The sequence below is a fragment of the Syngnathus scovelli genome, chromosome 10 (genome assembly GCF_024217435.2).
Source record: "Syngnathus scovelli strain Florida chromosome 10, RoL_Ssco_1.2, whole genome shotgun sequence".
Lineage (NCBI taxonomy): Eukaryota > Metazoa > Chordata > Actinopteri > Syngnathiformes > Syngnathidae > Syngnathus > Syngnathus scovelli.
Genome location: NC_090856.1, coordinates 4,244,655 through 4,268,114, shown reverse-complemented (window position 1 = coordinate 4,268,114; position 23,460 = coordinate 4,244,655). Strand labels below are relative to the sequence as shown.

Below are 23,460 nucleotides of genomic sequence, written 5' to 3'. Positions count from 1 at the left end.
TTTGCATGAAAGATAAAATTCTCTAATTAGGGAAAATACGAACGAGTTGAAAAATGATTTCTCAAGCTCAGTCATGAAAAACACATTCATCATCCTCTATAGTTCCATTTATTGATTCTAGTAGAAATGTGAAAAATATGACAAGAGGAATATTTAACCAGTGGAAATGAAGTGGTTTTTTGAACCAGCAGTAATTGAATCTCGTTGTTCGGCGAACCGTCCTCTGGAAACAGAACCTTGGTGTATCTCCCAAGGTGCTTCCTCGGCTGTGACGGATGTGTGGCCAAGAAAAAAAAAAAAAAAATGAAAGGAGAAAGTCCCGAAGTCCGAGAGAGCGAGAAGAGTTCAGGTATTGCTTTCTCTCAAACTCAATCTCCTCAGAGGTTAGCGACACTTGGCACAGCAGTGAAAGGTCCAGTCCAAAAAAATAAGCAGGACGAATGAGTTTGAAGTTTCTGAACCAAAAAAAAAAAAAAAACCTTTTTATAGTCAGAGTGTCTGCACTAAAACGGGGAAGAGCAACGACAGGTGCTCGGCGCCCCGGATGGGGAGCTTGTGCGTGGTGTAGAAATGCACCAGCTCGGGGATGGAGTCGAACAGCGGGCTGTTGTGTCCCAGCACGTACTTGCCGTCTTTGCACTGTGTGAACTTGATGTGCATGAAACCTTGGCAGCTCCTGGGACCAAAACAACAAGCTCAAATTACGACGGGCGAGGGAAGTCACGATGAAAGGAGGACGCTGGGGACTCGTGCTGCCTCGGTGGATTTAGGGAAGGGGAGGGGGAGCGGGACATTATGATGGATGAGGATTAGCACATGCAACAAGGAGGAAAGGGGGGGAAATGCGTTGGACTGTGAAGGTGGGTGAGGAATATGCAAGTCCCAGGCGGTCATGGCCGACCTCCACCGACATTGTTCATGTAAGCTGAGACGGACGGCTGGCCCAGCAAGAAACTTCTCGACTCGCAGAAGCGCAGATAGCAAAAGCCGCTCGGCGAGCAGTCGCAACAGTCAGATGAAGACTAAACAGAATCGAAGTGACGCCTAATCAATGTAAACAAAACCTGTTCAGACCGCTTACTAAGCTCCCAAAAACTTTGGAGGTTGAATTTAATTAAAATGTTCCGATACTTCATCTCCGCTCATTAGATCTTCTAGACGTCGCGTGAGCAAAATGCAAAAGTTGCGACCTTGAGCGACGGGAAGGGTGCAGGAATTTGTGAGTCATCTTCAAAGTTGTTTAGACACACACACACGGGCAGTCTCATCTCTCTTGCAAGTCGCCGCCCTTTTTGTGTGGCCCACAGAAGGCGATTCATATTCATTAGTGATTATGGCGAGGATGATGTGTGCACTGAAGTGTGCTCTACCTGCCTGATTACCACTTAGAAGAAGCCCTTTGGGACCGGAGAAGAAGGAGAGGGAGAGGGCGGGGCAGGGTGGTGGGGAGTCAAGGACAGAGGCATGATGGGAGGCCGCGGCGTTGAATCACGCAATTACAAGGGAGAGATTTGAGCAGATAAGCATTATAGCAGCCTGCAAATGACTAGCGGAGGAGGAAGCAAAGCGCCGGTGATGCAAAGTTTGAATGATGGATGAAGAGAGGCGGGAGGAGGTAGAGACAGATGGAGGGGGGGGCGTGTATACAGTCGACTACTGTTCAGGTAGTTTCACACACACACTTTGCAGCAATGAGAAGCAAGATGGGCCAGATTTGATTTGCAAAACAGACGGGCAAGAAAAATTGTAGATGAGGTTTAAAAAGGTGCAAAATGGGTCATTTTGTATTAAACACTAATTGATGTTAATTTAGTCTTAATATAAATTATATTTAATTTATTCAAGGAGATTTATAATAAATACAAAAACACTTTATTTCACCAAAATTTCTGTATTTTATGAGAAATACTTTTGAAATAAAATGATTTGTTTTTTCACAATTTTAACTATTTCATTCTAATTAATAAAAAATAATGTTTTAATTTAATTATATTAATGGGCGTCCCTTGGCCAATCGCCTGGCTTTAAGAAGTTTCAGAGTGTGTGTCCATGTGTGTGTGTGTGTGTGTACCTTAGAGACAGCGAGTAGTCGCATCTGTTGGTCTGGCTGTTCCTCACCAAGTAGCTGCACTCTTTACTCAACGTGAGCAGCGACTCCGCTTCGGACCGAGACAGCGAACCGTGGTACCACCTAAGACGCACGGCGAGCGAGAATACTTACAACACAGCCACGCACACCAACTTTATAAAAACAACAATTACACAACCACAATGGTGAAGTAATTGATAAAATGCGTCTTCTAGTCTTTAAGTCCATACAATGGATTAAAGAACTCAAGTGTTGGTATCAACAATAATTAACCAGGCAGGCGTTTCCTATTTAATTTTTTAAAGCGGCATAGAAGGTAATAAACCTCGTAGCGGCACTTAAAAGAGGCAGCAAACTCAGCTCATGCGGCTAAGTGATGTCGCGCGCTTGGATTCCATTAGTCAAACAAGCCTTTATGTTCCAAGAGGCGGAACATAAATAACAGCAATAATGTCGGAAACTACAACACCAAAGTAAATGTGTGTGTGTTTTTTATGTTCGGACATAATTAGTTTTTACTCTAATGCTTCACGGCGCCGTTTAGCCGAAACGCATTACCGCGTCATTTTCTGCTAGCTCGTTAATGATCAAAGGGGAGACGGCTAAACAACACAAATTGTCCTTCAAATGTTAAAAGCTGCTCATCAGCAAGTAGAAAATTGCAGTTTCGTTGTTGTCCGAGCATGACGAGCAAGTACGACATGTTTAGACGACAGTTCAAGTTAAGTGTAATGGCGGCGCTGCTATAAAACATTGTCATCTATTAGATTGAGGTAATTAATGGCCACAAGGACGATGACATGAAATCAAGCAAACCTCTTCGTCTAACGAAACGTCAACAATATAGTCGTCAATGGTAGCGACTGAGTTAAAAATATACATTGACAGTTAGAAAGAGGGAAGACATACACTTGCTTCTCCAGAGGTTGTGTGGGGTCCACCCTCTCCCCCACCATGGTGAGACCTTCCTGGGGCATTCGAAACTTCACCCCGCCGCCGCCCACGAGAGGGCTGGAACGTGGCCCCGGAGGACGCAAACGCTCGGTAGGCGATGACGAGCGATCCCAGTCGGGCCCGTCAAACTGCACTGTTGGCATGGAGACAGAAAAAGATTCGTAGTGACTCATATGGGTCGTTTTCATAAAGTTTGATCGATAACAATAAAACTGAACACCCACACAATTTTATTTCTTCAAATTTATTTTTTCGATAAACTTGACTGGTTTGAATTATTGGCGTTTTTATTTTTTTCTTGTGTGGCGAATACATTGGTGGAAAGCAACAGAACGGCCCGAGTCAAAGAGGTCGTGGTGACTGCAGATGTTTGAGTTTACGTGGGGGGGGGGGGAGCAAATGTGGGAAAGATGCTTAGTCGTGTTCAGGGCGAGAGGTCACCTTGCTTTTTAACACATGGCTCCTCCTTCCCCCTCTGACCCATCAGGGCAGCTCTGACAAGACTCTCATCTCTAATAGAGGAAGTGGGGGGAATCAGGTGAGAGAAACGAGAGCGACAGAGTGAGAAAAAGCACAGATGGCTTCAACAAAAAGTAGACGTGTGAGAGAGGAGGCAATGACAAAGTGGCAAGACTCAAACACAGAGTGCAAGATTTTAATGAGAGGAAATGAATGGAAGTGAAACGTGGCGGCGGGCGGCGGGTTATGCGAGTACAAAAGGACACAATCAGTGGAAAGAGACAAAATGCCAAAAAAAATCTGATTTGGGTTTCTAACTTTTCCTGCTCATTATTAATCTGCAATAGAATATGGGTTGGTTTCACTCAAAACAGGTTTCTGACAAAAAAGCGGAGAAAAAAATGTTGTTTAGTTGAAATGAAAGTAGAACAGTTTTGTTTTTTGTAACACCTCAATCCATAAAACAACCATAATAATACTGAGGGATTAAAAAATATATATCTATCGAGAGAAATATAACTAAGGGCCACAAAATTTCGTGAGTAGCCAAGAGTCAGCGATTCAGCCAATCAAAACGTACGGAAGCTTTCACACAGGCAAAAAAAATCATCAGTTTCAGGGTTATAAGCGAGCGAGACATTTTATATGTGCCTGTGGATAAACTAAACACACATTTCATATCTCACTTTTCAATTGACTGAGGGCTTCTGCTGTGTACACAAACACCAGATCTTCTGAACACAACCATTCATCACCAGAGTGAAAGGAGATCATTTAAGAGATCTTTTGTAAGCGTAGCCTGCATTGTTCACTCTTATCGAATGTTGAGAAATTGTGTGGCAGGACAAAATTGAGGCTTCATATGTGGCGGAGTAATTGAAGGGTGTGAAAATGCTTCTTTCGCTGTCCTACCTACAGTGGAGGGAGGGGCTGGAGGAGCGAGGGGGGGGTATGAACGAGGTGCTGAAAATAGCTCATTATCTACCACGGCAGGCAATAATCTGTCGTCTCTGTAGTCCGACACAAGCTCACATTATGCGATTTGGATTTGCCCGTTCTGCGTGATACTAAAAAGATTACAAAACAAATACAAGGAAATGAGATGTCTTAATGAGCTGACAAATGGAAAGACCCCCACCACCACCCTAACCCTTCTCCCCGCCGGGCCCGCCGCTTCAAAAGCGATTTGAATGGGTGTTCAGAAAGGGACCTGGCTGTACAAACATGGTTCCCTCCCCTCGCTGGTTAATTATTGAGCAGGCAGACACACTTCGCCACTTTCTCGGGCTCTCTGTGAATTATTGATGCCTGGCGCAGTACAATGGCCCCCATCTGGAGCGGCACACAGCGGCACCCAAGCCAGGACCAAAGTACGGCCTGGCACCCCTCAATGAGACACACCTGATAATGCAAAAATGTCTGTCGGGCTGTTTGCTAGCGCTAACTGACTACAAAATGGCACCATGTGGACGTGGGTGGACCAAATTTGGAGTCATTTGGGTCTTCAAAAACTTAGCATGAGCTACAAACGAGCTACCGTGACTTTTCTAATCCCTCTGTCGAATATTATTTAAAAAAATGACTTTAAAAAAAATAATAAAAATAAAAAAATACCTGAAATCTAATTTTTGTGTGTGAGCGAAAAAAAGAAATGAAAAGATTTGATCATGTTTTTCTTAAATTCATAAATCCCCTCCCGAAAAAATAAAATGGCCGATTTAATACTAAAGGACAAATTATTAAATTAATTAATTAATGGTTGAATAAAATTATTTTTATTGCCGTACGCATCAACAGACCCAACAAAATGAGTCAGTTTATGTCTGAAGCATCAGTTTATCTCTTTGCTCTGCCAACACGCTGACAAAGCATCAAGATAAGAAGATGGACGACACGCATCCTGATGGGGAGGGGGGGGGGACATCTGCCTGCCATCGACAACTAGAACCCGATGATGTACCACGCGGGGGAAAGCTGCGTGTGCTCAGCTTTGTCCTCAAGCGCAGCACAAAGACTTTAAGGAGACAAAAGACATCCAGACAAAAGCGCCACGCTCAAAGCTCAATTTATCTCGCAATTTAGGTCAATTTACAAACCCAGCGTCATTTGACAGGTAACGTCTTAAACACACCTGCTGTTTTTTGTATGCTCAAAAGAAAAGCAAAACCATTGTCACACAAAGACAGCTTCATTTAGTTCTTTAATGAAGACATCTGTTTTTTTTTGGAAGGGGCTGGCATGCACACGCTCATAAAGACCTTCTCCTGGGCACACGGAGCCCACCCCCCATAAAGACAAGATAATTAACACCTTATGTCAGATCAGGGAGAAAAGGGACATTCACACAAGTTTATAGCACGTTGGTCACAGATAATCAATTTCCGGGCATGTTGTGAAGTGAATTTATTCTCAGAGTGGGATGATTTTTGTCAAAATGGGGACTTTTTCCTGGGGGGGAGTCACGGCGGGGGGGCAATGATATATATTTGTTAACAAACCCAAATAATTCTTCAAAAAATCCTGATAAAGCTTCATTAAGGAGCAAAAACATTTGAGAATTTTTCTTTTTTTTTTAGAGGATCATTGAGGACCGTTTCAAAAGAATATCTGTGAATAGAAAAGTGAATAGGCAGCAATTCACGATGAGTTAAAAATGTAATAAAGAGGCTAATAGAAAAGTAGCAATTAGTTTTTTATGGCTTGCAAAGCGGGTGACAGACCCCTGGCGTCCTGCTATTGCAGAGTATTTTCTTCTAAATTAAATCCTCTGTCAGCCATTTATTTATTTTATGTTTTAGGATCATAGTTTGGGATATTTTTATGACCGCAGGCAATTTTAAACACAAGAAAGAAAATGGAGGTGTGTGTGTATTATTCACAAATGTTTGTACTTGGCTTGGTGCTTAACCCCCACGAATAGAGACGTTCGCCCGCTTCTTTTCCTTTTGGTCTTAGTTTTCTTCCATCAACTCAGCCGTCCGTCTGACAGGAAAGGAATGTCTTTCCATTAAATGTCTGGCTAAGGTCACGGCCAGGGAGAAGTAAAAGCGGCGAGTGATGGGGGGGAAAACGAGGAAATGTGACAAAGACAAGTCCTTGCGCGGCGCCACTAAATTGATGAAGAGGCTGCTCTCTGATGATGGCCCGCGGGGGCTTCAGAGAGCGGTGCGCTGCAAATCTCATTTTCTGTTTTTTTTTTTCCCTTTGTGTGTTTGTTTCCAAGCACACGGCCACACAAAACACCGCCAGGCTCCGACTGACACACACACTGAGGAGGAAATCCAACATCCAGGCAATGCTTACACACAGAAAAGAGTCACAGACTGACCATCTGTCAAGATACTCTGACAAGTTTTCAAGAAATGAGCTATTTCAAGTAAAATTGAGTTACAAGTGCTAATTATGATTTGAGTTTGGCAGATAGTAATCAATTCTTCAAAAAAAGAGGCAAAGTGTTTGTGTCTAGCTAGCTTAACGCTTACTGCTAGCTTCATGCTAACATACAATGGAAAACGCCATAGACTGGCGAATTGCGTTCCTCCCTCATTGTGTTTTCACTCTACAGAAACTCACACAGCCATCGAAGCTGTGCTAGCAAATTATAAAACGGAGAAAAAAAAACATTCATCTGTTCATTAGGTGTGTCCATGAAAGGGCTAATGAGATGGCGCCTTTCATTAACTCGCTGATTGGTTCCGAGCAGCTGCGGCGGCCATTTCCTATTTCTGTATGTTGATGTCGGTGAATTAATAAATGCTGTAATTTCAACTGGATGAGGGAGACGAGTGACAGCTTTCAAAGACTGAAGGGAAAAATCCATCATGAGGGCTATCACGTGGTTTCACTTTCCCCGACAAAGGTGGCCAGCGTTGACAACGATAATTAAATATAACCTCGGTTAAGCTGTAAAAAGCATCAGCGGAAGCACTCGCCCTCCCACGCTACGTCGGCGTCAACACCAACGCGCTCATTTGTGCCAACAACTTGCACACCACCTCCAATTAGAAGCCTGGCGCTAATTAGAGCTGCTTGAGTACATCTCGTGCCCAGTGCGGAGGCGCTGATGAGGTGAGGGAAGACCACGGTGACCCCCACCTGCAGGTTATCTGAGGGAACGTGTCACATCTGCCCGGAAAGAGGGCAACGACGACAGCCTTGTCAGCGCCGCGAGTGCGCTCATGTGTTAAGTTGACTGATGGAGGCAGTCAGTATGGCCTCCTCACATCAACACAGCCTCTGGCCGTCCTCCGCCTTTAAGCCCTTCCCTCTTTACCTAACCTTGGATGTCCATATCTCGTTGTCCTTTTCCTTCACACCTCTTGTTCGCTCCCTCTATCCTTTGCTATCCGCCAGTCGTTCCCTGTCCAGGCAGACTAGCTCTGCGGCCGTGGATTAAGGGCAAGAATGGAAAATACGGTTTGTTTGTTTAGACTGGCGTGCTTTGGCGCGGAACGAAAGGCAACATGCCGGCACGAAGGACGCTAATCGGCAATGACGGGAGGTCAAAGCGGTACGGCAGAACAAGCTCTTTCCCCACTTGGGGCTGTGGAACTAGAGTGGAATTATCATGAAATAAAATTCCATACATACATGCAGAAAAAAAAAAAATAACGATAATGTAATTTTATCGCCGCTCTTTCACTGTGACACTTATTAGCGCTGGATCGGTCATGCACATGTAGACATGTAATTAAGTGAGGGGTAGGAGGATCTCACACACACTCGGGGGGTGGGGGGGCTTGGTAGTGGGAACCGAGAGTGCCGACGAGGCACGGTTGATTTATTATCCCATCACCTTGACCTTGCTGACTTGAAAGATGCGGTTCAATTAAGCTAGCTTGGCCTCTCACGGAGAGCACTGATCTACTTAGACTGGATTCCTCTTTTACATTCCAGTCCTCGCACCAACATGGTCATAAATGACAACATTATATATCACCTGGTATCTTCTAATTAACGTTATGCTAAGAATGTCCACATTTCAAAACCATTTAAATATTCAGCTGATTTCGTCGGACATGTGGGTTGATGTTTTCTACGGTCCCCAAATTCCGACTCTTCCCACATTTTCCATGAAAACAAATGTCAAAATGAATAATATTTCATCAACCAAATCTACAATTCACTTTGGGGTACCGCAGGGATCAATCATGGGCCCTTTATTATTTTTAAGTTAAGCTTCTTGAGTCCCTCATGACACAACATCAACCCAAAGGTTATTGAGACTTTAGGACAGAAACTGAAGGAAATCAATATTGAGTTGTTTGAAGAGAATAAAGGAAAACAGATGTTCCATTTGAGAGAACTGAGACTGTGAGGGTCACCATGGTCTCGGTTTTATGCTGCTGTGTGGTAATGGTGGAAAATTAGCTGAAGAAGGCCGGGACAATTAGAAAAGAATTCCACTGTGTGATATAACAAACTGTTCTCTGAGCCTCCGGGCAGCGTTCGGCCCTCGAAAAGTGCTCATTAAGAGAGTCGGCTTTACCGCTCACCCACTCACATAATCTCTAATTCTACGTCCCATGATGAAAACGATCTGGAGATGTCTTGCACTTTTATGCTTGAGTAGCTATTGATTTGTTTTGCTTCTCCAGTCTGATGGAGGATTCTCTATCGGGACGAACATGCCAACAAATTCCTTTCATTGATTAATCAAGACAATGAAAGATATCACTAAGTCATTTTTCTGTTTATATAAAAGAATGTCACATTACAGTTGGTCCCTGTTTTTGTTTTTCATCATTGGGTTTCAAAATCAACCATACCTGCAAAAGCTTTGGAGATGTTATCTTTCTTCCACTCCCAAGGTTGGTCATACTCGTCAGCGGGTCTTTCATCGTCTTGCGGCAGCCTGCTGCTGCCCTCCTTGCCCTCCTCCTGAGCTTCTCCGAACGTAAACCCCGAACGTTGGCCTCGCCCGTCTTCATAAGGGGTGTCGTAAAGCTGCAGCCCGCCCCTTGAGCGTCCTCCTCCGGGGCCACGTTGCAGCTCTATCAAAGAAGATACAAAAACGAGTCAAGTCGGCGTAGCTGAAAATCACAGCCGGAATAATATTAACACGGGTATTGTTTGGTACCTCGAGCGCCTGTTGAGCGCTGACATGACTAGAATTAAAAGAGCGGGACAAATGATGTTTGCGCAGCTTGCGGCGGGGGCTCACAATCTCATATCGCGGCTTAACAAGGCTTTGGGCTGCAATGCCGAGTAGCATAAAAGCACACGGGAACCCCATCCACTCATCCGCCCGAGCCCCCTGTAGCAATCGAACGGCGCCCTTGTTCCCCCGTGAAAAATTCTCATCGCTTTCTCAGCAGGTCCCGACTGAGAAACATTTCTTGGAGTCAAATATGGCCTTGGGATAAAAAGGATTATTGACGCAAGCGAGAGAAGTTAATCAGATCCCTGCATCTCATCAACAGGAGCCGGGAAAAGGAAGCACTAATGGCGCTTTTTATCTCGTGACCTCAAAAATTTAGCCTCTTAAGAACAGGTGGCAGGAAAAAAAAATGTGGAGGTATCTTTTGTGCATATAAAAAAAAAAATCTAAGAGGATGAAAGAGAGCCGTTTAATGGTGATAAGCGGTGGAAAACTTCACACCACACCAAGACGCTACCATAGGGCTGTCTGGTTGTCACCATGGCGACCAAATGGAGGCCCTGGGGAAAGGCCCCGAGGCAGTGAAGAAGAAGGGAAATGGAGGGAGAGCAGAGGAGCAAGGCAATAACAGGAGGAGGGTGAGGAGCAATAGAGGTAGGGGAGGGAGGGGGGGGGGGGCACGCATGTGGGGGGGATCTATCAGCGTTTGATGTTAAGTCATGGTGACAAAAACACGGCGCCGAAAGCTGCTCTACCTGCGCCGGGAACCCGAGGTGTCAGCGAGGCCGCCGGGAGATGGCGAAGATGAAGGCGGAGAGATGAAAACGGGATTAGAGGGAGTAAAATGAGAAATTCATTGGAAGCTTGGTGGTGGGAAACATAAGGGGGGGGGGGGGGGGGGATTGTAATCTGACGGAAAGGTGAGCGAGGCTGAGACAAAGAAGTCGAAAAAACGCACAAAAGTTTTGGGACACTTGACCGACAGCTTGGTATTGTCGATGGAAGCAATTCACTGACAAACTCGACAATTTGTGATTTTTTTGGGTGATATTTGATTACACTCTTTGGTACCACCAGATGGCGCCAAAGCTCTTTCTAATAGGAAGTTCGTAAATGGCGTCAAGGAAGTATGTCGAAAAGATAGATCATGACAAAGAGACAAACATCTTTGTCTGCCAGGAAAAAAAAATTCTCCAACTCTTCAACCACAATGTCATCCAATTGGCAACATTGAAGGAGGAAATGCAAATTTTGGCTTGCGTTGAGGTCCTCAAAACAACATGTGAACACATTCCAAATTAAAGAGTGACTCAGATGCGGTGAATAACTATAAATCCTACTTAATTGAAACCACATTACGTCTTTGTGCATATAGTCTAATCTCGTGGGTCTCAGTGACGGTCAGACAAAAAAAAAAAAAAAAAAGCTGTCAAAAGACAGCAGACAAAAGATTAACACTCAATCACTGTTGTGATTCTCATCTTTGGCCGCTGTCTCTATCCAGCAGCTACAAGAACAGATTACGACCCATTTGCAAAGCAAAGAAGCGTGCATTCATTAAACCCGGGAGATTATCAGCGCAGTGGACCACCAGAGACGCAAGTCGCATCATAGAGAGGGCAAGACAATAATTTGCTAAAAGACAGATTACCGAGCCAGCCAGACTCCCCTCGGGTGCCGAGGAGAGCCCTCAAGATGAAGCCAGATAGACGAAAGAGGAGGAGGAGGAGGGGGCGGGAGCACTTTTACACTAAATGACTGAGACAGGGCAGGGAAGGGATGCTGGGAAGAGGAAAACAGAGATGTTACAGGAGGAGAAACAAATGGAAAATGCTGGATGAGAGTGAGATAATGCAGGAAGAAACCACAGGGGAGGGAAATCAAAATGCAAAACAGTTTTCATTGCCTTGAGAAAAAAAAAAAAATCTTGAATGCCAACTGGCATTTATTATTTCACAAATGAAAACAGCAGCAAATGAAATAAAGAGTCCCACATCCCCACTTACCCGTTATGACTCGTTGGGCCTCATAAGGTTCCATGTAGCCGTTGCTTTCTGAGGGAGTCGGTCTCGGATCTGGTTCTGGTCGATGGTCCGGGCGAACATCGAAGGGGTCCGAATAATCGTTTTCCCCCGCCAACGGAGCAGACGGCATTGCCTAAAAACAATAACAACCCCAAATTAAATTTATATTCTTGTAAAAAAAAAAATCTGACTAACTCAACAGCATAATAAAAAGCATCCTTGTTCATGAACGCCGCAATCACATCCCTGCTGAATTGCGTGCAATGCAAAGTAGATGTTGTTGTTTTTATGCTAATATTGTGACACGCATTTGCAACAACATTTAGAGTGTCACCAAGGCTGGCAAATGTTATATTTAGCAACAATACAAAGAAGCTCCTGGTTCAAAACCTTTAACGATATTCTGCACCGCGGTTGCCGCATGAAAGAGACTGCGGAAGAAAGTCTTGTGTTTGTAATGTTTGGGGGATACAATGGAACTAATGCATTCATTGAGCGTCGTATAATCCAGGAAGGGAGCCCAGTGGGCCAACTGGCATATGGTCACAGACACACAAACATGCAATCCCTCAAAATACTTGGCTGTCTGACACTTCCCAGTTTAACGCACACTAAGCCTAAAAATAAAACTCGATTCAAGCGCCCGCATTGATTGCGTTGTCTATCGATGGACGGGGATCCGCTGTGTTCATTAGAGTGCAGATTTTTCCCCCCCACGCATCCTGGGAAATTAATGAGGGAGCAAACTATCGAATGGAATTCACACTGTTAATGGACTTTGCAACTTTTGGAGTCAGAACTTTGAAGTATTGTAATTCACTTTTTACACAGTCGAACCTTTCCACAAGATAGCTAGCTTGTAGCATCTAGCTATTGATAATAATAATTATCTAGCTAGCTATCTGTCTTTCCATCTATCTGTCTTTCCACCTATCTGTCTTTCCATCTATCTTTCCATCCATCCATCCATCCATCCATCCATCCATCCATCCATCCATCCATCCATCCATCCATCCATCCATCCATCCATCCATCCATTATTTATTTACATAGTATATAAATAGGTTCAAGCTTAAGCACATTCCACATTTACATATTGTGGCACAGTTACTTTCCATATGTGACTCATCCCGTGGTCCTCAACATCTCCCAGTCCACATGCGAGTCCCCAGACACGTGCAGGGTTCTCCTTCAGCTTGCAAAAACCAACCGCAATACATTATTCATGTAAGGTTTAAAACCCATGGGAATGGCCAGCACCCCTAATTCAACACACTGCTGGAGTCATCAATTATTATCTCATCTTACTTGTGCGGCTCACGCGGCTAGAATTTATGCAAACATATTTGTGACACACATTTGCTCGGCGAGTGCGATCAATAAAGCTGTCACGGTGATAATAAATGGGACAAGAGTGAATTGGGAGTGCCTGCACCCCTTTCGCTCCTCCCCCGAGCTTCATTTGTCATCACCTCCAGCCCAGGTGACAAATTTGAAAATCCCAAAAGAAATACTCACGGGTTCTTGCTGGTCATCCAACGAGATGGCACTGAGCAGGATCTTGGTCCGACCTAGATCCTGAGAGTCCACCTTAATAAGTCTGTGTTTGGGAGATTTCACATCTGTGCTGGAGGACTTCATAGGCGAGCCGTACACGGGGGTGGCCGGCTCCGAAGTCCCAGACTCGGCCCTGGTTCTGTTTTCCGAGTCCTCGTACGGATCTTCAAAGTCCAGTTCCCTCTGGAGGCGGTAGGCCTTTAGGATCTCGCTTTCTGTGTAGTCCGGCGTAGGGGGCTGCGGGGGTACCTTCCTGCTGCCAAAACTCAAGTAGTCTTTGAGCCACTTGGCCATAGCGGCTCAGCTTCCGAACTCTGATGCTAAAGACTGAGCAGGGTAGAAAAGAATAACAACGTTATGGCAATTTTTCCCCTTTTTTTACGGTTATATTGTGTGAAATAGATGTACAGAAGGAAATCTATTTCTATCCCTCAAGGTAGAAACTACACTATCCAATCCCATACATATATATACCCCATCAGAGAACCACAGATAGTGGCTTTTTAATAGCTTGTGTGTCCCAATTCCGTTCAAATTTGATCTACTTCAAAAAAAAGAGTCTCACTTAAACTGACCTTCTTATTTGAGCTTAATGTTTTGCCAAGCAACTTCTATTTTTGGTACGCAAAGAAAGTATCACACAATTGCGGACTACTATTATAAAAAATGAAAATGACTTTAAGTCAAATTGGCTTTATTGTTCCTGTTGGACAAGATTTGAAAGTCAAAACATGGATCCAAACCCAAAGAGTCAATTAATCACTGCCACGAACAGCCCAGACTAATCAACTCACTTTAAGCAATAAAACTAAACTAATCGCTCAGCACTACCACTTTGCGTGTTTTTCCTGAACCATTTCGAGAAATCCTGAATGTAGTTCCGTGCTGTCAAAAGAACACGCGTCAAATGAGAGCAGCTGGGCAGGGACACTCCTTTTGTTTTAGGCAACGTAACATCTGCCAGGTGAACTTTGCCCTCCTGCGATCAGATTTGCAATATTTATATTGCGAAACAGCCTGTTGGCCAAAAACGGGAAAGTTAAGCAAAATCTGTCAAATAAACCGACAGTTTGTAGTCAAGGCAAAAAAAAAAAGAATCACTTTCGAGTTTTAACTTCCAACACAAAACGCAAAGCGCACGCATGGACTCACCAGCAGCGTTGACGTGCGTTCAGCCCCTCAGCCACTTTGCACGCTTCATTCCGTCTTCCCTCGTGTCCGCCCACGAAACAACTTCCACGCGTTTCTTTTCAAAACACAAATCGTCTTTTTCTTCCAAAAACAATCCCGGGGTGGAAGTAGATCGGGGTGTAAATCCAGCGGCGATCCTGCGAAGGCAAATGTCCAAATGAGTGGGAGAGCGAGGAGTGGAGCTCGCAGATAAAGAGAAAGAGAGAAAGTCAAAGCGTTTAAAGGGGAGGTGCTTCACTTGCTCTTATTATCTGCGTCTCCTTCCACGCGCACTGGAGCGTTCATTCATTTAAATATCTGCAAACATGGAGTTTCCTCTAAAAATATCACGCAGAGGGGGAAAAAAAAAAGAGGGGGGGGGGGGGTAAACAGAGGCAAAATCAGCTCGCACGAACACGCTGCGTGGATGTGCATTATTTATCCCCATGACATCACCGGAGGGCTTTTAATTCTCGAGTCATATAAAATTGACTGCTGATTCAAATTTGAATCATCTTTAATGGCTTAGGCTGCACTGCATTTACTTTGAGTTGACCAACTGCACGAACTAGTATCTTTTAATCGAATAATCGGATCCAATTTTATTTTGCATGTATAACAGCTTTAGTCCGATTCTGAACCATTTAATAACTAAACCAAGCAACATAACATGAGAGGGATTGATGAGGTATTCTCCAAGCTTCTTGGAATGAATTCCAGATGTTTTGAAATGTTCCTTTGTAAAAGAGGTTTCAAAATGCTTTTCAAGGAATCTCAATAATCAGCAACTCAAACATATACAAGATGTGGTAAAAATCGCTGAGGCCTGCACATCCCGATCGGACATATTGAATCTCCTCCCATAGTTGTGTTCTTCTCCAATGTCCACCAGGGCACATTGGACGTGCTACAGCCATTAAGGTCTGTTAATGTTGTTTTTTCTTTACGACACTCATGAGCTCGCTTTCTCCTACAGGCGGGAAAGAGGATGAGGTCATTGTACTGGAATCCGAATGCACACACACCCTCCACCGCATAAGATAACCATCAACATCGGACCCCTTACATCTTCCTCCTCTTGCTCAAAGTGTTTAAGGGTTTCCTGGCTCCTGTTATGAGCCAGACCATTTGGAAGAAAATCTGAAGCCACTGGGGGGACGTTATGATGGTTAATCCAGTATTCTGCTATTCACTTTAAAACAGTTGTGACTCATGAGATGCAGTCATTGATGTATTGCAAACCAAAAGGAAAACATCTCTCCAGTTTGCTCTAATGAAAATAAGAGGACAAATGACTCTTGTAGGGGTCAAGTTATTTGGAATTAATTCAAGTGGGGCCTCCAAAGGTGCCATTTGACTTCAAGTTGCATTACGACTAGATTTCCCCAAAATGACAGACCATCATGTAACGTAATAACACTCCTTGGTTTGTCATTCTCCATTTCACCTGCATCATTATCATCACTGAACACATAATAAAACTTGGCCACCTTAGAACTCGCGGGAGTGAGAGATGGAAAATCCTAATACAAAAGGGAGTATGTGGAGAAAGTGGAGAATTGGAAAAAAAAAACCTGTGATCTCATACAGCGAGATAATTACAGAGAACAGCAGGTATAAAAAGGAATCTTTTCAACAAAAATAAACGGTGCCGCATGGGCACCAGCAATTGCATGGAATCACACTGAGGCAACAAGGCAATGTGGAATATTTCAGGGAAATTAATACAGCTTCCTCATTACAGAGGGATAAATTGGGTTTTGATGTTTTCTCTAAACATCACGTGTTGATTTCCCCTGCAAATAGCAATATTTATCTTTCTAAATAAATGGTGCGTCGTTATGTTGTTTGCACTCTTGGAAATTGGAACAGAAAGCAGATGGCTTTGTTTTGCTTGTCTTTACTGACCCCTTTTGGTGGGCGTTGGGTATTGCAGAGGAATAGCACTTAAATGCGGTAATTGATCACAAAACACTCTCTACGTTAGAATTAATCAAATTAAATTAAATAAACCTAACATTTGCTTGCAGTTAAAGGTATTTTCTAACAATGTCCGTTTACTTGCTTGGAGCTTCAACCAACACGATATTTAATTTATTTACTTTTAATTACGACGCAAACCTCATTGCTATTTGCGTTGCGCTGATTGGTTAGTTTGATGAAGTGGGCGGGGCTAGTGAGTGTCCCACTTGGCATCTGTGACTTACCTGATGGTACCTGAGATGGAGAGGGGCCAGTCGTGGTGGGACACTCACCTGTACCTCCTTCCCAGGTTTCTTCCTATTTTTTACCCCATAAACAATTTTAGTGGAGTGTTTCTGGAAAGTAGAACAACATGAAGAGTCTTAAGGCAAAGTTTAAAAAGAATGAGGTAAGTGTTTGCTGGTATGAATTACGTCTATTTAATTCTATTTTTTTAATATTCAGTTTCTTCTAATTATAAGTGTTTGAATGAGATTCTGTATTAGCACAACAGCAGGAGTGCTGTTGGAGCAGACGCTCGATGGCTAATAGAGCTCAGGTAGCATTTAATTATTCACATACACAAGCCGTTCCAATTACAAAGAGACTAGCATTCTTAGGAAATACCTTATTGAGTTCTTGGAAAGACCGTAGTCGACAAGTTTACGAGACCTTGCTCTGTGTTCTCGATATTGGGAAATGGCTTGAATGTTGGGGAGGAGTTAAATTTAGCCTGGGTTGTAAGTGGAAGTAATATTTTTGGTCAAAATTAAATACTCTATATATTTTTTCTTCTATTTTGGGGTGACTCGGATCCCAAAAGAGTCAAGACTGGAGCAAGAGTGATGAGCGGCTCCTCCAGGCTGTGGAGCAAAACGAAGCAGATAAAGTCTCCGCCCTCATCCTTAAAAAGGGTCTCTGCCCCACCAAGTTGGATGCTGAGGGCAAATCGGCGTAAGTGGGTCAACTGCGCTGTCTGTCACTTTAATTCGGCTGAGCCAAAACACCAAAGAAATGAGTCGAGGACTCGAAAGTTGTTAGGTCTCATCATATCTTAGAATGTCACATGACCATTGGTTTGTCCCGCACTTAATTTGCATATCATCAAAACATAATCTACATACAAATCTAATCCACAATTTGAGAACAAGCCAATGTGTACAAATAACACACTTGTCCTTCTGGTAGCTTCCATCATTGCGTGTCTCGAGGGCACGTCGATTGTCTGGAGGTCATCATCGCTCACGGAGCAGACGTCAATGTCACAGATGGCGCCGGTGTGTTATTTCGGAATTTAAAATAAACTTTTTATCCTCATCATCACATGTTAACTGATTTGAATTACTAGGCTTTGGCGCCCTTCACCTCGCAGCCAAAAACGGACAGAGCGAGTGTTTAAAGAGACTTTTACAGGTAAATCAAATTGACAACAAACTTTAAAATTTCAAATGTAACAACTTTGGTCCTTATTTAAAACAGGAGAGATTGGAAGTAGATTGCGTGGACGCCATCGGGAGAACGCCCCTCCACCATGCAGGTATACAACAGAATAAATATAAATATTGATGGGGGATAAAACTGATCATAATAATTTTGTTCAAAGCAATCAGCGGCTGCGTATCCTGCTCTGAGATCTTGTGGGACTTTAAAGCCGATCTTGATGCGCAAGATGGGGTGAGCTCAAAAGTTATTGGTCGATATAATAAGTTGCATAATCGATGCATTTGTTCAGGATGGCGCCACCGCCCTCATTTTGGCAGCTCAGATGAGTCGAGCGGAGCTTTGCGTCTTTTTGCTGGGTCGAGGTGCCAACGCAAACATTCAGGACAACCAGGGGAGGTCTGCCTTGATGCTGGCCTGCGAGAGCGACAGCACACAAACGGTGGCCGTCCTACTGAGGGGCGGGGCCAACACGCAGCTGGTCGACGGCCTCGGAAACAAGGCGGAAGACTACAGCCCTGATAGCCATCGCATTGTGCACATGTTGCAAAACGGAGCGCCTCCTGGTACGGTACTCGTGCCACTGTGGTTTCATTTTAATCGCACCATGGAAATGCTTTCTCTTGCATAATTGGTAGTTGTGTCTGAGCGACTAAAAGGGAAATGATCTCTCTCTCTTTTTCCATCTCTGCGTACGTATTGTCAGAGGGCGCCGGCCAGGAGGTAATATCACATTACTTCCAGAACTCTCTGGCCCTTCATCACAAAAAGCAGTGCATGTTCTCCAATGTGACCTCATTCACTCCTATTTGTAATAGATTCATCCTAGGCCTTAAAAAAAAATTTCTTGATTCATTTGGAATGGCTTCCTTTTGACTCCAATGCAGACTCCCCAAAACAACACCCGGGCCTCAAAGCTGGTGCAAGGGGGGAGTAGCCCTCGCAAAAGGAAAGCCCCGCCCCCACCACGTGCTCCTCTCCAGGTACTGGTCTCAACCTTTTATTGCACTTATTTGACTTTGGAAACGTTTTGGGAATCACCGCTCTAGAATAATCATCAGCACTCCATCATGATCATTCAGGGTTTACCACCCACCCCTCACGCACGCAGTCCCGCTCCCCCCGTTGAGTCCCCCGAGCCCCCTGCTCAGTCGCCTTCTCCTCAGCCTCCAGAATTACATCAGGTTAGCGTTCGTTTATTTCCTCAAAGTCTTTTCATAATTTCGGACAGAATTAACATGAAGTCTTTTAGGTGGAAGATGAGGAAGTGTTTGAGGAGATTCGACGACTACGTCTTGAACGGGGTCGCCTCCTCCAAAAAATAAAAGCCTTGGAGCAGCAGCAGCAGAGCGCCCTCTCTGCTTTGGAGGAGGTACTGCAACCGTGCTTTGTATTTTTTTTTATTTTTTAAATACAGCAAACCAGCTCCAGAATATCCTCACACTATGCGTGTTGTTAGCTGTCCCGACTAAAGCAGCGCCTAAAAGAGGCAGAGGCCGAGAGGGACAAATTGATCGAGGAGCTGAAGGGAGTCCAAGGTGTTGGAACGAGTGACTCTGAAGATATGGAGGAAATGTTTGACTTCCAAGGTATGTCATTTGTATTTTCCTAATTGCACTCTTTTTACATAACTTTTAGATGCCACAAGATGGCGTCAAAGCACTAGTTATTAGGAAAGTAGGAATTTGTGTCATAATCTGCTGTTTTTTTTTTTATTTGAACACGCCCACCAGAGAGGTTGCTCTCCAAGCGTTCCAGAGCCTCACCTGCTCGTGCCGAGACCTCCTCCGATGCAGAATCGGCTAGCCCGTCTCCTGCCCCCGCTCACCATGGAACTGCAGAAGAACTACACCAAAAAATAGAAGAGCTTACATCACAGAATGTCGAGCTTGTTCTCAAAGTTCAGGTGCAAACTCGAAACAACTAGTCGACAGGTGACACACACACATACACAGGAGAGTAGAAGACCATGTCATGTGAAGGTGCCTCTTATGTCATGATGAACTTTATGATGTCATATTTATTCTGAGCAATTAGAAAATTCAATTTTCATTTTTACATGTGTGCTATGCATTCTTCTTGTAGCGTGAAAAAGTAAATCGGCACATTGCATTTCTAGCAATTGTGGCTTTGTAGATGCTGGAGATGTTTGAGAAGGACGACACCAACATGGAAAGCCCCGGTGCGGACTTTGTCCCCATTGCACAGTATGAGACAATTAGGAAGGAGTTTGAAGCCCTGCAAGAACGCTTCTCATTGGCTCAAGCGGCCAACGAGGAGTCTGGTGAGGTGGAGGAACGGTAAGATTAGCTAATTGTGGAACTGCAGTAATCCCCCACTTATTGTATGATCTTGGTTTTGGTCTGCAGTGGTGTTGAAACATCTCAGGTTGGATTTTCAGAGAATCCAGAGGCTCTAAAGGAGAAGCTGCAAGGTCTGCAGGCCCTGTTGGCTTCCTCTCAGTCAGAGCTGGAGCAGCTAAAGGAGCAAATGCGTCTTGGGGTGTTGTCCGTGGAGTGTGCAGAAGGGGACACAGGAGGAGCAGGTGCTAGCTGGGTTCCAGACTCAGAAGCCCAGCAGCTGAGGGTAAAATTAGGCGAGTTGGAGGAGGAGCTTAGCCAGAGCCGTGCCAAAGCGGTCGCTCGGACCTCTGAGGACGCTGACAGAATCAAACAGCTGAAAGAGCGAGTTGAGCAGCTTCAAGTCGCTCTGGTCCAGAAAAGGTCTGCGGGAGACAAGGACCGGACAAACTCTGGCGCAGAAGAGCAAAGGGGAAACGTGGCTGAGCTGGAGGCGAGCGTTGTACAGGGAGGGAGGACGTCGGGAGGCCCGGAACTGAATGGAGATCAGGTTCGGCGCCTTCAGGAACGTGTGGGCGAGCTGGAGGATGAGCTGAAGAAGTGTGTGCCACGGTCAGACCTGGAGGAGGTGCAGGTCACCCTAAGCCTCCAGTGTGAACAGCTGGCCAGGGAGAGAGCGGAGGTGGCGAGGAAGCTCAACGATGCCCTCCTGCAGTTGGAGAGACTGAGGCCTCCTATAAATGGTGACGACGAGGATGAAGAAGAAGAGCACTCGGAGAGCTCGGAGCTCTCAGTCACATCAGGTATGACATCAAGTCATCTGAATACAATTTTTGGGATTTTACTTGAGGTTTCATTTTTGTGAACTAAATCTGAACTTATATTTCCATCAGAACGCTCCAGACGTACGCTGGCCGCCGTTCGCGAAGAGCTGGAGGTGGCCCGACAGGAAGCCGCCCAAGCTCTTGACTGCTTATGTGCCGAGCGAGAGAGCCGTGCCCACGACGCCCTGCACTTGAAGGATGTTGTGCCTCTGGCCAAGCACAAAGAAGCGCTGGCCGCCGTGTCGGAGCAGCTGGCCCAAACCCTACAGGAGCTTCAGCAGGAAAAGGCGCAGCGGGCAGAGACCGAAGAACAGGCGGCCATATTAGAAGCCAAAGTAGAGGCCATGCATGAAGCTGTTCCCAAAGAGGAGCATGACAAAATCAAGGTTTGTGTCTAACTCCTAATGAAGCCAATATAAAAATAGATGAAGTCTCGGCACAGTTGCTCTCACAACCCCAAGCAACAGAAGTCTGTTCTCCCTTTTTAGGCAGAGCTCCAGCGCTCCCTGCAGGCCAGCGAGAGTAGTGCCGCAGCAGCTCAAGAGGCTCTGAGTGACAAAGAAACAGAGCTGAGACAACTCAAGTCAGAAAAAGCCGCCCAGCAGGGTCTTATCTCCAAGGAAGACCACGAGGCCCTGCGGCTGTCCATGCAGGCCGATATAAACGCCATGACGGCCCGCTTCAACGATCTCACGCGTAAACATGAGAAGACCTGCACTGAGGTATATGCTCTGTTTCATGTAAAGACTCACGAAGCAATCTTAGTCTTCTAATTAGTCTTTATTGTGTCGGCCAGAAAGAGAGTCGTGTTCCACCTTTACCTCTTTCCTGCCTCTGCATTATTCATCCGTCTCTCCGTACGATGTATACTGATGTAGTCAAGGTGGAGTATTAAGTACTGCACGAAACCGATACTGCTGACTTTCACTCCTAAGCTTTCACAGTATAAGATATATTCCAGTTTCTAAAGAAATAGTAGATTATCATTATTCATACCTGTACAGGTGTTCCAGGTACAGCGGGAGGCTCTTTTTAACAAGAGCGAGCGACAGGCGGCAGAGACTCAGTTGGTTGCTGTGCAACAGCAGCTTCAAGAACTCCAAGCCAAATCCAGTCATGTCCAGGAACTCCAAAATAACATCCAGGAATCTCAAGGCCTTGTCAAGGAGAAGGACCGCAAGGTGAGACATTACATAACATTCAATGGAAAAGAGTTGGAAATGAAACTATTTTTGGTGCAGATAACAGAACTATCTAAGGAGGTGTTCCGTCTAAGAGAGGCACTTGGCTCTCTGTCGCCCCCTCTTGGCATCATGTCCTCCAGTTCTAACACGCATCAAGCGAACCCGGGACAGCAAATGGCACTACAGAACAAAATCGCCATACTCAACCAACAGCTCCAGGTACAGAAAAAAAAATCCCTCAAAAATATGTATTTATGGACTATTAAAATAATTATTGGTTTTAATTTTTCTTCTACAAGGATTGTGAACGAAAGCACAAACAGGTGGTGGCTGTGTATCGTTCTCATTTACTGGCTGCCGTGCAGGTCAGTCAAATACAAACATTACTCTAAGTATAATAATCTATTTTGTGGATGTTTTGACAAAAATCAACTCAAATATTTTAGTATTGTTTTTCAACATGTCATTCGAATCCCCAAAATAAATAGGCGGGCTCACTCACCTGTGTGAACGAGACCGCTCTCAAAGTTGGTCCATAGCGTGACTTGTCAATTTAAGCGAAAATTGCGTTTAAAACAATATTAAACGTTGAATACATCCACGTTTATGGAGGTTACAATTTAATAAAATCACTTTAACGTACTTTTTGGAGGGAACTGGCAGCCGTGACGTACTCTTCTTCGCAGCTGCGGAGGGAGGGGAAAGTGAGCGATGTCTGCCCTCCTGTGGTTAACTTTGGTATTACATCAACAATAACAACAATACATCAATTATTAAAAAAAACATATTCTATTGTGTATCTTTTCGTTACGGGAAAACGTTCTACAAGAATATAAAGTACTAATATGATTGTAAAATTGTTATGAAATTAGAAAAATACTTTTATATCAGGAGGAAAAAAACAAGTATGAAATTTATCCCAATATATCCAACAGGGTCATATGGATGAAGAGGTGCAACGTCTTCTCCTACAAATCCTCAGAATGAGCCAACAGGGTCATTAAGATCCATCATCCATCTTTATAGCTCATTATATCAAACAATCACAAATGTACAACTATGCCTTTCAAGGAATCCATGTCTGGAATTTAACATTAATTCCACCATTAATTCCACTTTGATAATGTAAACAGGTAATGCGGAATTGTCAAAGTTTTTGCCTATGACAGGAATTCCCCCAAACTGTCCAAAATTATTTATTTACTACGAATAATGTCTAGTTGTTCATTTATGCCAGCAATATAGTGACATAAGTGTTCATAAAAAGCCAATGTGTTTATTTTTAGAAGATATTGCGAGATTGACCTATTTTTTTTTTTTTTTACAATATATTTTCCCTGTTTTGATCCAAAATAAATACATAATCCACCAGTCTTGCTGTTCACTGTTCATTGCTT

The 23,460-nt window shown here is 44.3% G+C and overlaps 2 protein-coding genes across 5 annotated transcripts; one reads left to right on the top strand and one right to left on the bottom strand.

The window, feature by feature from the left end:
* Positions 1–89: 89 nt before the first annotated feature.
* shdb (Src homology 2 domain containing transforming protein D, b) lies at positions 90–22,023 on the bottom strand. 4 transcript variants are annotated; one of them, XM_049724558.2, is made up of 9 exons: positions 21,876–22,023; positions 19,522–19,601; positions 14,336–14,511; positions 13,145–13,510; positions 11,609–11,759; positions 9,271–9,495; positions 2,999–3,176; positions 2,072–2,191; positions 90–676 (listed from the first exon to the last, which is right to left on the bottom strand). In XM_049724558.2, the coding sequence occupies exons 4-9, from the start codon at positions 13,475–13,477 to the stop codon at positions 490–492; spliced, it is 1,194 nt and encodes a 397-aa protein (XP_049580515.1). In that variant the 5' UTR covers positions 13,478–13,510; positions 14,336–14,511; positions 19,522–19,601; positions 21,876–22,023; the 3' UTR covers positions 90–489. The 4 variants fall into 4 exon arrangements, with proteins under 4 accessions (XP_049580515.1, XP_049580504.1, XP_049580533.1 ...); XM_049724547.1 differs by lacking the exon at positions 21,876–22,023 and adding an exon at positions 16,561–16,671 and having other exon boundaries at positions 19,522–19,555; XM_049724576.2 differs by lacking the exons at positions 14,336–14,511; positions 19,522–19,601; positions 21,876–22,023 and adding an exon at positions 13,978–14,192.
* Positions 16,593–23,436, top strand: ankrd24 (ankyrin repeat domain 24). The gene is made up of 19 exons (XM_049724650.2): positions 16,593–16,724; positions 17,139–17,269; positions 17,504–17,592; positions 17,664–17,728; positions 17,795–17,852; positions 17,919–17,989; positions 18,048–18,326; positions 18,817–18,939; positions 19,008–19,127; positions 19,215–19,344; positions 19,489–19,661; positions 19,892–20,055; positions 20,125–20,858; positions 20,949–21,265; positions 21,368–21,601; positions 21,884–22,060; positions 22,121–22,282; positions 22,363–22,428; positions 22,999–23,436. The coding sequence occupies exons 1-19, from the start codon at positions 16,689–16,691 to the stop codon at positions 23,065–23,067; spliced, it is 3,198 nt and encodes a 1,065-aa protein (XP_049580607.1). The 5' UTR covers positions 16,593–16,688; the 3' UTR covers positions 23,068–23,436.
* The last annotated feature ends 24 nt before the right edge of the window (positions 23,437–23,460 follow it).

Coding starts and splice junctions, on each gene's coding strand:
- shdb (XM_049724558.2), bottom strand. CDS start 13,477: ATGGCCAAGTGGCTCAAAGACTACTTGAGTTTTGGCAGCAGGAAGGTA. Junction 9,496..11,608: donor GGCCCAACGAGTCATAACGG/GTAAGTGGGGAT, acceptor CTTCTTTGATAG/AGCTGCAACGTGGCCCCGGA. Junction 2,192..2,998: donor CAACCTCTGGAGAAGCAAGT/GTATGTCTTCCC, acceptor CGTGCGTCTTAG/GTGGTACCACGGTTCGCTGT.
- ankrd24 (XM_049724650.2), top strand. CDS start 16,689: ATGAAGAGTCTTAAGGCAAAGTTTAAAAAGAATGAG. Junction 18,327..18,816: donor ACGGAGCGCCTCCTGGTACG/GTACTCGTGCCA, acceptor AATAATCATCAG/CACTCCATCATGATCATTCA. Junction 21,266..21,367: donor AGGAGCATGACAAAATCAAG/GTTTGTGTCTAA, acceptor CTCCCTTTTTAG/GCAGAGCTCCAGCGCTCCCT.